Genomic DNA, 14,014 nt, shown 5'->3' with positions numbered 1-14,014 from the left:
ATTCTGATTATAAGCACAGCATTCAGTAGCAGAAGATGCAGGATAAGCAGCAGCAATGACAAATAACAAAGCAGTTTTAAGAGATGGACCCTGCATGGTTAGCTACATGTTTTTTCCAACTTGGATCTAGAAATCATCAAGGTGTAAAAGAACTGAAATCAAATGCAGATGGAGATGCACATTAGACATATACATCTAGAGACATAGAAAAAATGTGAATTTCCTTATCAAGTCAGGAGGATGAAATATCTATGAACACAAAGTAGAGCTCTGAAGGAGAACAGGTGCTTAAATGAAGAAATAAACATGAAGTCAATACGCAAGTGATGTTCTAGAAGTAATGATTCCACTTACCATTCTTCACCATGACATTTAGAGACATTACTTTTAGAATTATAAAAATAACATTTACTGATGTGCGCTCACTGCAAGAAGATGGATACAAAAAGAATAAAAGAACGACTAAAGATAAAACACGTGGTTTGCTTGCAGCATTGCAATCCGAGCAGCAGTGTGAAAGAAATAAGGTAAAAATAGAAATTTCAGTTGCCAGCCAAAAATTCCAGAAGAAAATTCATGTGTATGTCTATACAGCAGAATATGTACAAGTGTCAAAAATTCTTGGGAGGAAAGCTGAATTATAAATCTCAGATCAAAACAACCAGAGTTGGCAGAAGAAGTGAGCAACTCTGGAACACTATCACTATTGTTCTGCTATCTCAGAAACGAAGATAAAGGTATAAAAATATATGCATTTGTACACAGTATATGTAAGTGAAATTGGCAAATAAAATATATAAATGAAAATGATTATTGAAATGTCTTCTTGTAAGTATGTGTTATTAGACAGTGCAAACGCAAAAAATTACTAGATAAATAAATAAGATTAAACTGCCCTGTTTTTCAGGAAGCAAAAGAACTATGTCCATTATTAAGATGGTAAAGAGTTCAAATGAAAAATATTTCCTTAAAGCTCATAGAAGCATTCTATTTTTAAACAGATTGACAGGAAAACCATACTCAGGTAATTTATTAGGAGGAAAGGCAGTACAGGGAGATTAGATTGTTTCCAATCATTCCCTAATTAAGTGAAGTAGTATTTGGTCTCTTGAGCTATCTTTTCAAATATTAAATCTTGATGGGATTCTTCAGGTGCTATAACTGATTTCTTGGCAGTAATCTCCGAACATAAAACTGTTTGCTTTTAGGTTATAAGAATGGGACAACATTGCTGTAATCAAATGTATGGAACAGGGTATAGAAAACATCAAGCTCCAGTTCCAAAAAAAAAAAAAAACAAAAAAAAACCCCAAAATCCCACTATACAGAAGGTAAACAGAGTAACAAAAACAATTTTCAATGTAAAAATTATTCTTTTCAAAATACAGTTTTTCTTATGAAAATGTGAAATGTGTATCAGCAAACACTCTACATCACTAAAGCAAAAATTTTACATGCTTTTTGGAAGAGATTATACAATAAGACTAAGGAACCTAAAGTCATGTTTTAAAAATTTCTTTATGTAAGAGTTAATTCATCTTAATAATAAAATGTCCACTTGCACTGTTTCCTCTGAAGGCCTGTCATTTAAAATTTCCATGAGAGTAAATTGCATTAGTCACTCCCCATATATTAGTAAACTCATTAATAAATGTTATTTTTATTTTTCATATGCTGACTTATTTACTATTACAATGTACTGTACTTGATCAATTCCTTATAGTACAATTGCCTTATAAACCTAGCCTATCTGTGTATATACCCATCAGATACATACATACATTCACTGAGTCATTTATTCGGCTTTGCTCATCCTTCTGGTAACAGGATAATGCTGGCTGGGGACAAGGGATGGTATAGGTTCTTTTTACCACCACTTGGATACCCAAATAAAATGATGTGGCTGAACTACAAAGCAAAAACCACAAAAAGCTGCTCCAAGGATATAGCATTTATCATCTACTTGTCATTCATAATTTAAAGGAATATTTTCCTAATTTTCCTTCCTTGTGAAGGAAAAGTTCACAGTTAATACTGATATACTTTCAACATTTTTTTCACATCATCACACATAAAAACAGATCAACAACTGCACATCACTGTTTTTAAGGTTATCATCCATTAGTCCTACTTCAAAGTCACCTTTACTCCAAGGACTAGAAACCCAAGACTTACACAATTTTCCCAGAAATCAGTTATCTAACAATGTCAGATAGCACAATAGAGGGGAAAGGAAGCATATTAGGACCTGATGACTGTTAACTAGGCAGGAAAGTAGCGAAGAGATCTGCTATCAGATAAATCCTGTCTCCGTCAATCTTTAATTCTCATTTTCTTCATCAGAAATAATGGTATCTATCCATGAGATCACTGTGATGATTAAGTATTAAGTGAGATTAAGTATTAAGTGAGATAATCTGAGATACCCAGAAGAAAGCCCGGGACAAAAAAAGGCACACAAATAAATGTCTCTCTCTTTTTCCCAATTCTCTAGCATAGCTAAGAATCAGGGAAATGAAAACTTAAACCAAAAATCTAACTCTAAAAAACCTAAGACAGAGTCAACAGTGCCTATATTCCCATATTCATGATCTTCACTAACCGGGAAGTCACTCATTGAGAGCCTTTTTACGATTTGCTTAGATATATGCAGCAAATCTGAAGTGAGGATTAAGGTAAGACACACTGCACTGAGATGTAAGAAACAGATGGCAGAGGTAAGACAAAACACAAGAGCTCAGAACGTGGCTCAGAACCACAGCAGTCCAGAACCATTCGGTACGTAGGGCCAGCAGTCCTACATCCTTCCATGTCCCCCAAGGACCTCACTGTAGTGTCACACAGTTCAGTAACTGATATTCATCATGACGACTTAGAGACATCAACCAAACACTTAAATTATAGTCAGCCTTCTCCACTTAAGAAGGCAGTGATACGGGTAATTCATTTAATAGAAATTTAGAAATGGTTAAACTTTTAAAAGAAACTGTCAGTTGTAAAAGTAAAATTCAGTCATCTGAAGGAATTCATTTCTCTGGAGATGATAAAAACAGATCATGTGTGGGCCTACTTTACTTGGGAAGTGTAGGCTCACTAGAAAAATCATGGAGGGGGGGTCTTCTAAATTAATACAGAAAAATAAAATAGCTCTGAGAACACTGACAGAACAGATTCTGGAAATTTGTGAACCTAACATCCATTTATCTTCAAACTCTGTTTATACTAAATTAATATACTAAATATCCTAAAATTTGTATATAATAATATTTTGTTATAATCTCAACTGCTAGTTATTTAAAACTATTTAACAACTGATTATGCTAGAATTGATTATGTTTATCTAAATCAGAACAGCAACTGGTGATAATATCCTCAAGTTCTTAGGGTACTTTATGATTATGTAACCTTTTGGGAAACTTGTAATACACATAATCCAAAAAACTGTTCCCTTGATTCTTCTGTACTAAATTAAGTGAAATATTCAATTAAATCAAGACGACAAAGGTTATAATGATGAAAGCACATTTGTTCAGCTTAGAACATATATCCAACCTTGCATATTCAAGTATCTCAAACAACAAAGACTAGGAAACATCTTTTGCTAAAAAGGAGTCACAACTGGAAAGTTTCCAAATTTAGTGTGATTAGATTGAAATCAATGTAAAAGAGCTAGAAATCTATTCCTCACAGTTGCAACACTTAAAAGACCTTTAAATGTAACCTAAGTAAATGTTCGCACCCCGTCAGCAGGTCGAAGAGCACACCCATAGCTCAAATGAGGACAAATTTTCCTTCTTAATAGGACTAAAAATATTCATACATTTTCAGGAGAATTTGGTTGCTCTGGCATACATATTTGCTTCTAGGGTTTTTTAGGCTATGTGCTTAAGTCTGTAGGAGATTCTGGATACATGTGGACCCACTGATAGGGACATAAATCAGTAGATAGCACATACTCTATTACCCTTTCTGAAATGCTGACCTCTCACAATAATTATTAAGATTTTACATTCTAAAAATTGGTAACCAAGAAGCAAATCACTTTTTGTGTTTACAAAACAGCATGCTTAGAGCATAAACTGATTACTTATATGTCATAATTTAAAACATTTAATAAAAACAATTTTGAAATGATCAAATTAAATAAGATTCAGTATACATCTTCAAACTGATTCTACAATCTCTGTTAGTATTGTAAGTTATTTCAGGTCAGTAAATTGTTCCCTTCATCCCATATTTTAAGAAACTACACATAATAAATGTGAAACAAGAACGTCCGCACACTAATAATAGAAAGCCGATGAGACCCTCACAAGGCCCTTAATTGGCTGAATCTGGCTGGGTTCATTTAAGCCACTTAACACAAGACATAAATCACTTAATTCCTTCTTACTCAAAAATAATCCCAAGATTATGAGACAGCTTTTGACATGTGGCAAAAATGACACTGAATAAGACAGGCCACACAAGCTGATAATCATTTAAGAATTCAGTTTCATCACAGAGATGATGATGAGGACAGATGCCCTCGTATGCAGCCACTGTGGACAGAGAGCTGAGAAAGGGGGAGAAACGGGCTCCCCGATGACACTGCAGAGAGGCAGGGACCAGCCCTGAAGAGCTACACTTATTTAAGCCAGTAAATTCCCGTCCCGCTTATCTCAAGTCCCATTTGTGTTATTTGCATCTGACCTTATGCTAAATGATACTAAGTATCAATACTCAGGTATTTCTAAGCTTGGACATGAAGAAAACCATGCTGGTGGACAGAAACAAGGAAGCAGTGATGGGAATTTACTTGCAAAGTTGACAACTTCAGTTTGAGGCACTTGTAAAATCGAGTCCATACAGCCAGATTTCTTCTTATTAGACTTGTATCCTGGCAAAATCAGCATATTTAAAGAACAGTGCTCTTACTCTCCAGCTAAGAAAAATGTCTTATTTATCTTGTACAACTAGGGTCAAAGGTAGGCAACTGAGAAGGGTGCTGATGGAATCTTTTTTTTTTTTAAGATTTTTATTTATTTATTTGACAGAGACAACAAGAGAGGGAACACAAGCAAGGGGAGTGGGAGAAGGAGAAGCAGGTTTCCTGTTGAGCAGGGAGCCCGACGCGGGGCTTGATCCCAGGACCCTGGGATCATGACCTGAGCCGAAGGCAGATGCTTAACGACTGAGCCACCCAGGTGCCCCGATGGAATCTATCTTTGACTCAGAGTCAGACTTGGTTTTCCATACTGCTGGGTTTCCTGGTACCTGTATCTAATCCCTCCAGCTCTGGATCCTTCTCTGCCATTAACGTGGAAACTGGCCATTTGACCCTTTGGTGTTAATGTCTTTGCCAAGTCCTTATGTGACAACTGATACCTCTGTTTCCTGGAAATCTTGGTTTTCTGGCTTATGGAACACTTAGCTCATTATGAAATCCCTCTAGCAACAAAAGAGTATGTTTCCTTGACTATGAATGTGGCCCAGAACTATTTTTTCATTCTGGCGTCTTAACCTGGCTAATCTTATTGCTACCACATCCCAACAAATAAAGCACACTGAGGTTTTAAAGAAGTTTCAATTTCATATATCACATTTCTGAACATAACATAAACTGTTCATTTAAAAATATGATTATATGCCTGTGAATCTAATGAAATACACAAAATTAGTTTGTGCCTACTATTTTAGTCTAACTGAAACATTTTAATAATTATTTTAAAATACTTTAAATGCCTGATTATATTATTAATCTATTTTTCAAGATTTAATCTCCTTAGTTGGAACAATATTTTAAATAAAAATGATTTTGGAATGAATACTTTATGTGAGAATCATGCATAATAAACTTACAATGACAAGATCATTAAGACATTCACAACATTTTTTTATTAAAAAGTAATAGATATATATCTCTTTTCAGGGCTGCCACATTTTTGCTTAGATTATACATTCTTCCCAAAATATCCATTGAATGTCATAGTCTGAGCTTTTCCTTACCTGCTGTCCCAGTTTCATGACTTTTTTCTTCAGGTTTGCCATTTGACTTGAAAGCCCTTTTCTCCTCCACTTCACCATCCCCCCACCATGATGGCTGCCCATATAAGGGAGTGCCACGGGGCATGGCAGAAATATCTGGAAAGAGGCAAAAAAAAAATATGTCTAAAGCAGATGAAACAGAAAAAATACTACTTTTGCAGAATGCTAGAATTGCCTGATTAATTTATTAAATGAAAAAAAATACAGTCTAGGTAGTTGAAAAATACTCTAAGTTGAAAAACTTGTTATTTGTGTAAGACCTTACTCAATGTTGGACATGACTAAATAAATGAAATTTTGCTCTGGCTAATACCTAAGTAATGCAAACTGCGTTAGCCTAATAGCTTTTTGTTAAGGTGTAATCAGTTTTTTGGTATACAGAAATGGCTCAAGTAAGTCTAAATAAAAAAGACAAAACTAAAGTAAATTTTGGTATAAGTGACCATTAAAAATATTTTTAAAGCCTAAGGGCACTGCAGAGTAACCAAATTTAAACTAGCTGTTAACATGACTAGTAGATTTTTTATTTGAGCAAATTTGGTAATGCCTACTAATTTAAAAAACTGTTCTTGCATGAATGGGATTATTTATGTAGAGCAGTTCCTGGAACATGATAAATATAATAATAATGATGATGATGTAACCTCATTGGATATCCTTTTAATTCATTTCAGTTATTATAATTCAAAAAAAGGACACAAACATGAAATAACAAAAATATTATAAACTATATTTACTTCCCTCAAATATCTAAACACACCTACATATAACTGCCATATATAATTATGTGTTATATAATGCTTTCTAATGAAAGGATTGGCTGCATTAAATCCCACTCTAAAACTGTCATTATTATAAATTGATGTAGACATGGCCAAGTTTTGTAGAACAAAGCCTGTACTTTCTTCATAATCAAGTATAAATATGGTATCTTCAAAGAGATTAACTTACCCATGGCTTTTTCCTCAGATTTTAGTGCTTCTGTGGCTTTGTGCTGCACCTCTGTCGAAGTATCTGCCACCTTTGAATCTAGGCTTTTGGCACATGCAGATTTTGATAATTCTGATTCTGAAGATTTTTGGGACAACTGAAGCTGAATGGTAAACTTCTCGTGCTATAAAACATTTAAAAATGAAAACGAAACATCTAGGAGTAAAAATCAACCCTAGCAAATGACAGGTTTACGAAAGAAAAAAGTAATAATTTTTACCTTTAGTGCTTCTTCAGGGACCCTCATTTCTCCTCGTACTACAGTGAAAAGATTTGTATGTAAACAGAGCTAAGGAAGAATATAATTTCAAAATTCTGATAATCAAGCTTAAAATGATCAAAGATAATTTCAAAACTGTCCTATTTTCAACAGGTAATTATAACGGAAGCATTATATTCCCCTTAAGAATTTATGTTACAATATGCTCACAACTATGAAGACTTTAATTTTTAAATACTAGAGAAAAGTCTAAAATCTAGCAAGTAATTCTAAACTTAACCAATAAGGGCCTTCAAGAAGCAATTAACTGGGTAATCAGAACATAACAGACATTTTCAGCTCTCACAAACAAACAGTATGACTGCAAAGAAAAAGCACCTGGATCAAATTATATTGATAGTTAATCACAACAATGTGAAAGGAAGTATCTCATCATTGATTACCCAACAGTAAAGCCTGAAAAAATTGGATTACTCAGACTTCATAAGCATTGATAAAAATGAAGTTCATTTTGAAAGTGCAGAAGAAATGCTATAATTAGGGTCCTTACAGCATCCACAATCGCCCCTTTCCTCAGGCGTTGCAATCAAGGTCATATTACATTATCAAACAACTGCTTCCATACAGACTAGAACCAAGTGCTGGATATAATGAATGCTTTCATCATTACGCCAGAAAGAACAATGCCTCCGTATATTAAAGAACATCTTACACTACACAGCAGAGGTCACATTTCCCACCATTACTTAACCCTGTACTGAAAGGACTTTTATAACCATGTACTAAATTCTATTATCCTTTATCAATTCATAGCACCCTATGACTTTAAGGGTAGAAAGCTGTAATTATCACAACCACTTGGGGTAAAAATAGTTTCCATGCCTAAGGAGCAGTAAACTTGCAAACGAGTATTTAACTTATATTTCTATTCATTAAAACAATAAAAACTCAGAATTTTTTGGAGTTTTAAAGAGCTCTGGGGGATATCTTATTTAATTCCATGAACTGGTCCTCCTATTCTATATATAGGGAACTAGAGGACTGGAGAGGCAAAACCTAAGACAACAATCTAGTCAGCTAAATCCCAGTCCAGGGTTCCTGTAGCTGTGAACTATTAGAATTTTCCTTTTCTTGTTTTGTACACATGCTGATATGTATTTCCTGATATAGGTGAAAATACATATTTTGTAATAATTTCCTACTTAATGAAAAATAAGTCTAGTAACTTTGTTTTACCCCCAGGGAACTCATTAATAGTTGAAGAAGATTCATAGCATTCCTACATTTCCAATGGAAAACAGTGTCTCAAAAAAATTGAAAGCCATTTCCATTTTTCCAGTGGGAAACACAAATGACTGTAGCCTGCTGTGAGGGTTTTCCTGGGGCTTCAAATTTATTCCTGAGAGTGTTCCAGGCTATTCCCCAAGGCTAGTCTGGGGTACTGTCTTTAGACTTAAGACTCCTTTAAGATCAGGGAAAACTTTAGAGAGGCCCCACTTCTTGGAGTTGAACACATTACCTTCCAAAATGGTTTGTGTGTGTGGAACCAAAGATCTCAAGGATCCTCTCGTTTGGGTCATGAATTTACTTGAGAACCTTGGTATCACTCTGAGATTTTGAGAATGCCCTAGTCCTAGCATTTACCTCCAAAGCTACCATCTTCCTAATGGTACAGACCCCAGGTTAACTGTTTTTAAGCTGCTAATTTTATTTTATTTTATTTATTTTTTTAAAGATTTTATTTATTTATTTGACAGAGAGAGACATAGTGAGAGCAGGAACACAAGCAGGGGGAGTGAGAGAGGGAGAAGCAGGCTTCCCGCAGAGCAGGGAGCCCAATGTGGGACTCGATCCCAGTACCCTGGGATCATGACCTGAGCCGAAGGCAGACGCTTAACGACTGAGCCACCCAGGCGCCCTTAAGTTGCTAATTTTAAAAAATGACAATCTAAGATACAATTACTCATGTTACCAGTAAGTTAAAAATATACAATATAGTATAAACTACAGTCATGTTGATTATATCTGAATAGAAAAGTTACAGTTTAAATTCTTGCTCATTAAAAATCGTATTTGTGGGGTGCCTGGGTGGCTCAGTTGGTTGCATCCGACTCTTGATTTCAGCTCAGGTCATGATCTCAGGGTCATGGGATTGAGCCCTGCTTTGGGCTCTATGCTGATCATAGAGCCTGCTTAGGATTCTCTGTCTCCCTCTGCCCCTTCCCCTGCTTGCATGGTCTCTCTCTTGAAATAAATAAAATCTTAAAAAAAATTCACATTTGTACGTTATTTCCCTATTTCTTTACATAAGGCTGTGTGATTGTTACTCTAAATCATCCCCATGCTCAATTTATTCAAGAAATGTTTATCTAAAAGTGGGGTCAAAGAAACTCATCTACATACTAGTAATGCTCTCTAAGACCCTCTCCTTCATCTAAATGATAATTAAAGCTAACTAAAAGGAGAGCAAAATTTTAAAGTTTTAGTTACTCCTAGGGCCTTAAAAACACCAGGTGTCAGGTATCACTGTGAACACATCTTTCAAAAATCATTTTAAAAATTAAGTCACTAAGTTGTTTCATTGGGGAGATACCAAGCACTTACAGAAGAAATCCAATATTACATATGAGCTTTTGCTGCTTGGGACAAGATTTCCAGTGTTTTAAGGTTTCAAGAAGTGCTGTAGTCTCAAACAACTGAATGGGCATTAATACAATATTCTCTGAAAAACTATATACTAAAAAGAATGTGACTCTCTCTCATGGTGCTGAAGACATTGGATGTCACAATATATGAGAATACTTGAATACTATTATTTTATACAGTGGAAGAATGGAAAAAAGCATTCTTTTTCTAAATTTGGATATTTTATCTGTGTGATTTAAAATATATATTAAGACTACCCTTAAAAAGTCTCCTTAAAGTTGGCCAAAAACTTATCTTTTTGGATCTTCTCCTTAGAAATATGGGAAATTTTACTATATTCAATACTGAAATACACAATTAAGCTAAAATAGATTGCACACTGTATTAACAAGGCAGGTCCTAGGAGATGCCAAAGTTTTAAAAAAAAGTTCATGACAGAAAACCTTCCAAAGGGAAAATTTTATTTCTCTAAGCAATTTTGTACTAGCTTACGTTTGTCTACACCTTCAGAAAGATGTATCATTTTATTCTGGTAGATGAATATCCTGGCTAACTTTTAAAAAACATTGTTTTATAAGAACACAGTTTTTAAACAACTGCTTTTAACTTTTCTTCTATGACATTACTCCTTATTTAATTGCTCATCTCCATTTCTTAAATTTGGTTCTTTCAAAAAGCTTTGAGAAATGTCCCCCATTTTTGAAATCTAGAAAGTGTGTTCATGTTTTGTTGTGGATATCAATCACATTAATCAGGAAGAATCTTAACTCCTCTAAATGAAGAATGCTTGATTTTTAGTTATGTTTATCCCCCTCTTGATCATTTTAGCAGCCATGATCTGGACCCAAGCACAGAACGCCACATGTAATGTTCCAAGTACAGATAAATCATAATCTTGAAAGTTATGACAATGGTTTTTACCTTGCTTCTAATAATGATTAATCCAATCATTTTGTGGGCCATTTTTATAGGAATAGACAACTTCTTTGGGAAAAAGAACCTCATTAAAAAAATCAAGGTACTAGATTCTTATACTGACTCATATGACTGGGATGGTAAGGATTTTGAGATTTATGTATTTAAGTAATGTTTAATCATTGTCCACTCAACATGGAAACCACACCATATTCTGATTTTCCTCCTAGTTCACCAGCAATTCGATCTTTATCTTTTTTCAACTCGTTCCTTATCTCTCCCGCCTCTTCACAGTGGAATGTACCAGGTTTCAGTCCTTGGATCTCTCTCTTATCAATCTGTATTCACTCCCATGAGTGATATCATTTAGTCTTAAGGAATTAAATATTATTTAGACAATGGAAATTCCCCAATTTTTGTCTCTAGCCTATACCTCCTCCCCTGGATTCCATCTGTATATCCAGAATGGCCAAAATCAACTTCTCAGACTCCTGCTTCTGGCCAAGACAGAAAAAAGGAACCAGAGTTACTCTCCCATCTGAAGCAACAAAAAGTGGACAAAATATATAAAACAATGGTTTTCAAGACAATCAACATCAGAGAACAAAAGACAGTGACTCCTGAGTGAAGAGAAACAAACTCAGGTGAGTCTAATCCCTGTCCCCAGACCATTGCCCTAACAGAGCTTCCAGGTCACTGGGCAAGGAGGGCTCTTTGAGCTGTGAAGGCAACCTGTGAAGGTCTGGGGAGACCAAGATGACTAGAGTTCATGGGACTGAGTACTGAAGAGAAGAGAGCTGCACAGAAGAGAGAATTCCACATGTTCTGAGGATCTTGCTCAAGCATTCAGCTGAGTACTGATTAGGAATGCATGTGAGAAAACGCCTACCTAGGTCTGGGGCAAGAACCATCTAAAAGTACTACAGGTAACAGTGCCCAGTGCTCACATACGGCCAGGCTGGAAAACATCATGAATCATGAGTCACTGAATAAAGCAGAGGTCACACATTTCTTCTGTAAAGTGCCAGACAGTAAATATTTTAGGCTTTGGGACCATATGATCTCTGTTACAACTACTCAACTCTGCTGTGGTAGTCCAAAAGCAGCCACAGAAATATGTAAGTGGGTGGGTACGGCTGTGTTCCAATAAAACGTTATTTACAAACATGGGCTGAAGGCCAGATTTGCCACTGGGTTTGCTGACCCCTATAGTATACAGAAAGGTCTTGCCTCCATAGTGGGGAATATTAGTCTCAGACTAAACTTAGAAGCCTAACAAATCTTAAAAGCAAGACCCAAAGTGATAAAACGGTTTCCAAGGAACCTGTGTCCCAGAACAAAGCTCAAAAATATGTAGAGGAATACAAAAATATGCATGCAATACTCAACAAACTCAAAATGTCCACCATCCAATCAAAAATTACTCTACATGCAAATTAAATGAATTAAAACTGATGCAGAACTGACCCAGATGTCAACAAAGGTGTTAAAAGTCATAACCATATTCTATATGTTCAAAAAGTTAAGTAGTAGCTTGGGAGATATCAAATTCAAAATCCAAATTGAACTTCAACAGATAAAAGCTATACGGCATGGATTAGTGGTAGATTAGACACTGCCCAAAAGAAGATCAGTCTTAACTTAAAGACACAGCAATAATAACAATCCAAACTGGAACACAGAACCAATGATTAAAAAATAATAAATAAATAGAGTACCAGTAAGCTGAGAGACAATGTCAAGTAACCTAACAACATTTAATTGAAGTCCTTGAAGGAAGTGAGGAAGGCAAAATAATATCTGGAAAAATAATGGCTGAAACATTTTCTAAATTTGATTAAAACTATAAACCCACAGATCCAAGAAGCTTAACAAACCCCAAGCAGGGGAAACATGAAAAAAATTACACCAAGGCAGATCATAATCAAATTGCTCAAAACCAGGGATAAAGGGAAATAATCCAACTGAGAATACAGTAGAGCAACAGCTTTAATGCACTGAAAGAAAAGAAATGCCACCTACAATAAACACCCAGCAGTAATAACTTTCAATAACTAAGGTGAAATACTTTTCCAGACACATGAAAATGGGAAGAATTCATCACCAGCAAAACCATACTACAAGAAATATTAAAGGAAGCCCTGAGCAGAAAGAAAATGATACCAGATGAAAAGATGGACCTATAAAGAGGAATGAAGAGCATGAGAAATGATACCTACATTGGTTTAAGATAAAAGAATACAATGTGCATAAAGATAGGAGATATTTTTCTTATTTAAATCTCTAAAAGATAATTGGACCTTTTACGCACAATGATGTAGTATGCAGTTTGTAACATAACTAAAAATAAAAAGTTGACAATCAGCACAAAGGTCAGGACAGAAGAAATGGGAAGTATACTACTATAAGGTTCTTATACTATATGTGAACTGGTATAACATCACTTGAAGATACAACTTAAAGGTGTAATTATAAATCTTGAAGCAACCACTAAAATAAAAAAAAAGTTATAGTTAATAAGCCAACAAAAGAGATAAATGGAGTCATATAAAATGTTCAAATAACCCCAAAGAAATTATGGGAAAAAGAAGACAAAAAACTGATGGCACAAAGAGAACACAAATATCAAGATGACAGATTTAATTAAATCTAACTACATCAGGTGGCTCAGTTGGTTAAGTGTCCGACTGTTAGTTTTGGCTCAGGTCATGATCTCAACAGTCGTGAGATCAAGCCCTGCATCAGGCTCCATGCTCAGCGGGGAGTCTGCTTGAGATTCTTTCCTCCTCCCTCACCCTCCTGCTCTGCTTCTCCCCCACTCACACACACTCTCTCTCTCAAATAAATAAATAACATCTTAAAAATGTAAAATAAGATAATAAACCTAACTACATCAATAATCACACTAAACGTGAATGATCTAAATTCACGAATGAAGGCAGAAATGATCAGATTGAAGAAAAAAAGTAATGCCAACTATATGATGCCTACTTCAAATGTAAAGACACAAACAGCTTAAAAGTAAAAGAATGTAAAAGATGTTCCATGCTAACACTAATCTAAATAAATAAATAAAGCTGGAAAAACCGTAGCAATGTCAAAACAAACCATATTTTGGAGCAAAGAACATTATCTTGAATAAAGCAGGTCATTTTATAAAAACAAATGATGCCAATTAATCAAGAAGATATTTTAATCCTAAATGTTTATATACCT

The 14,014-nt window shown here is 35.0% G+C and overlaps 1 protein-coding gene across 5 annotated transcripts in view; it reads right to left on the bottom strand.

The window, feature by feature from the left end:
• Nucleotides 1-14,014, bottom strand: part of CEP170 (centrosomal protein 170) — a 129,640-nt gene that overhangs the window by 53,415 nt on the left and 62,211 nt on the right. For all 5 annotated transcript variants that reach the window (XM_032389365.1, XM_032389368.1, XM_032389369.1 and 2 more), the window contains exons 5-7: nt 7,238-7,296; nt 6,979-7,141; nt 5,989-6,123 (exon numbers count right to left, since the gene is read on the bottom strand). In XM_032389365.1, the coding sequence (XP_032245256.1) occupies nt 5,989-6,123; nt 6,979-7,141; nt 7,238-7,296 (357 nt within the window). The remainder of the gene's footprint in view (nt 1-5,988; nt 6,124-6,978; nt 7,142-7,237; nt 7,297-14,014) is intronic.

Source organism: Phoca vitulina, unplaced genomic scaffold (assembly GCF_004348235.1).
Source record: "Phoca vitulina isolate PV1807 unplaced genomic scaffold, GSC_HSeal_1.0 scaffold54, whole genome shotgun sequence".
Lineage (NCBI taxonomy): Eukaryota > Metazoa > Chordata > Mammalia > Carnivora > Phocidae > Phoca > Phoca vitulina.
The sequence above is the reverse complement of the archived record's forward strand: the minus strand, read 5'-3'. Positions and strand labels throughout refer to the sequence as shown.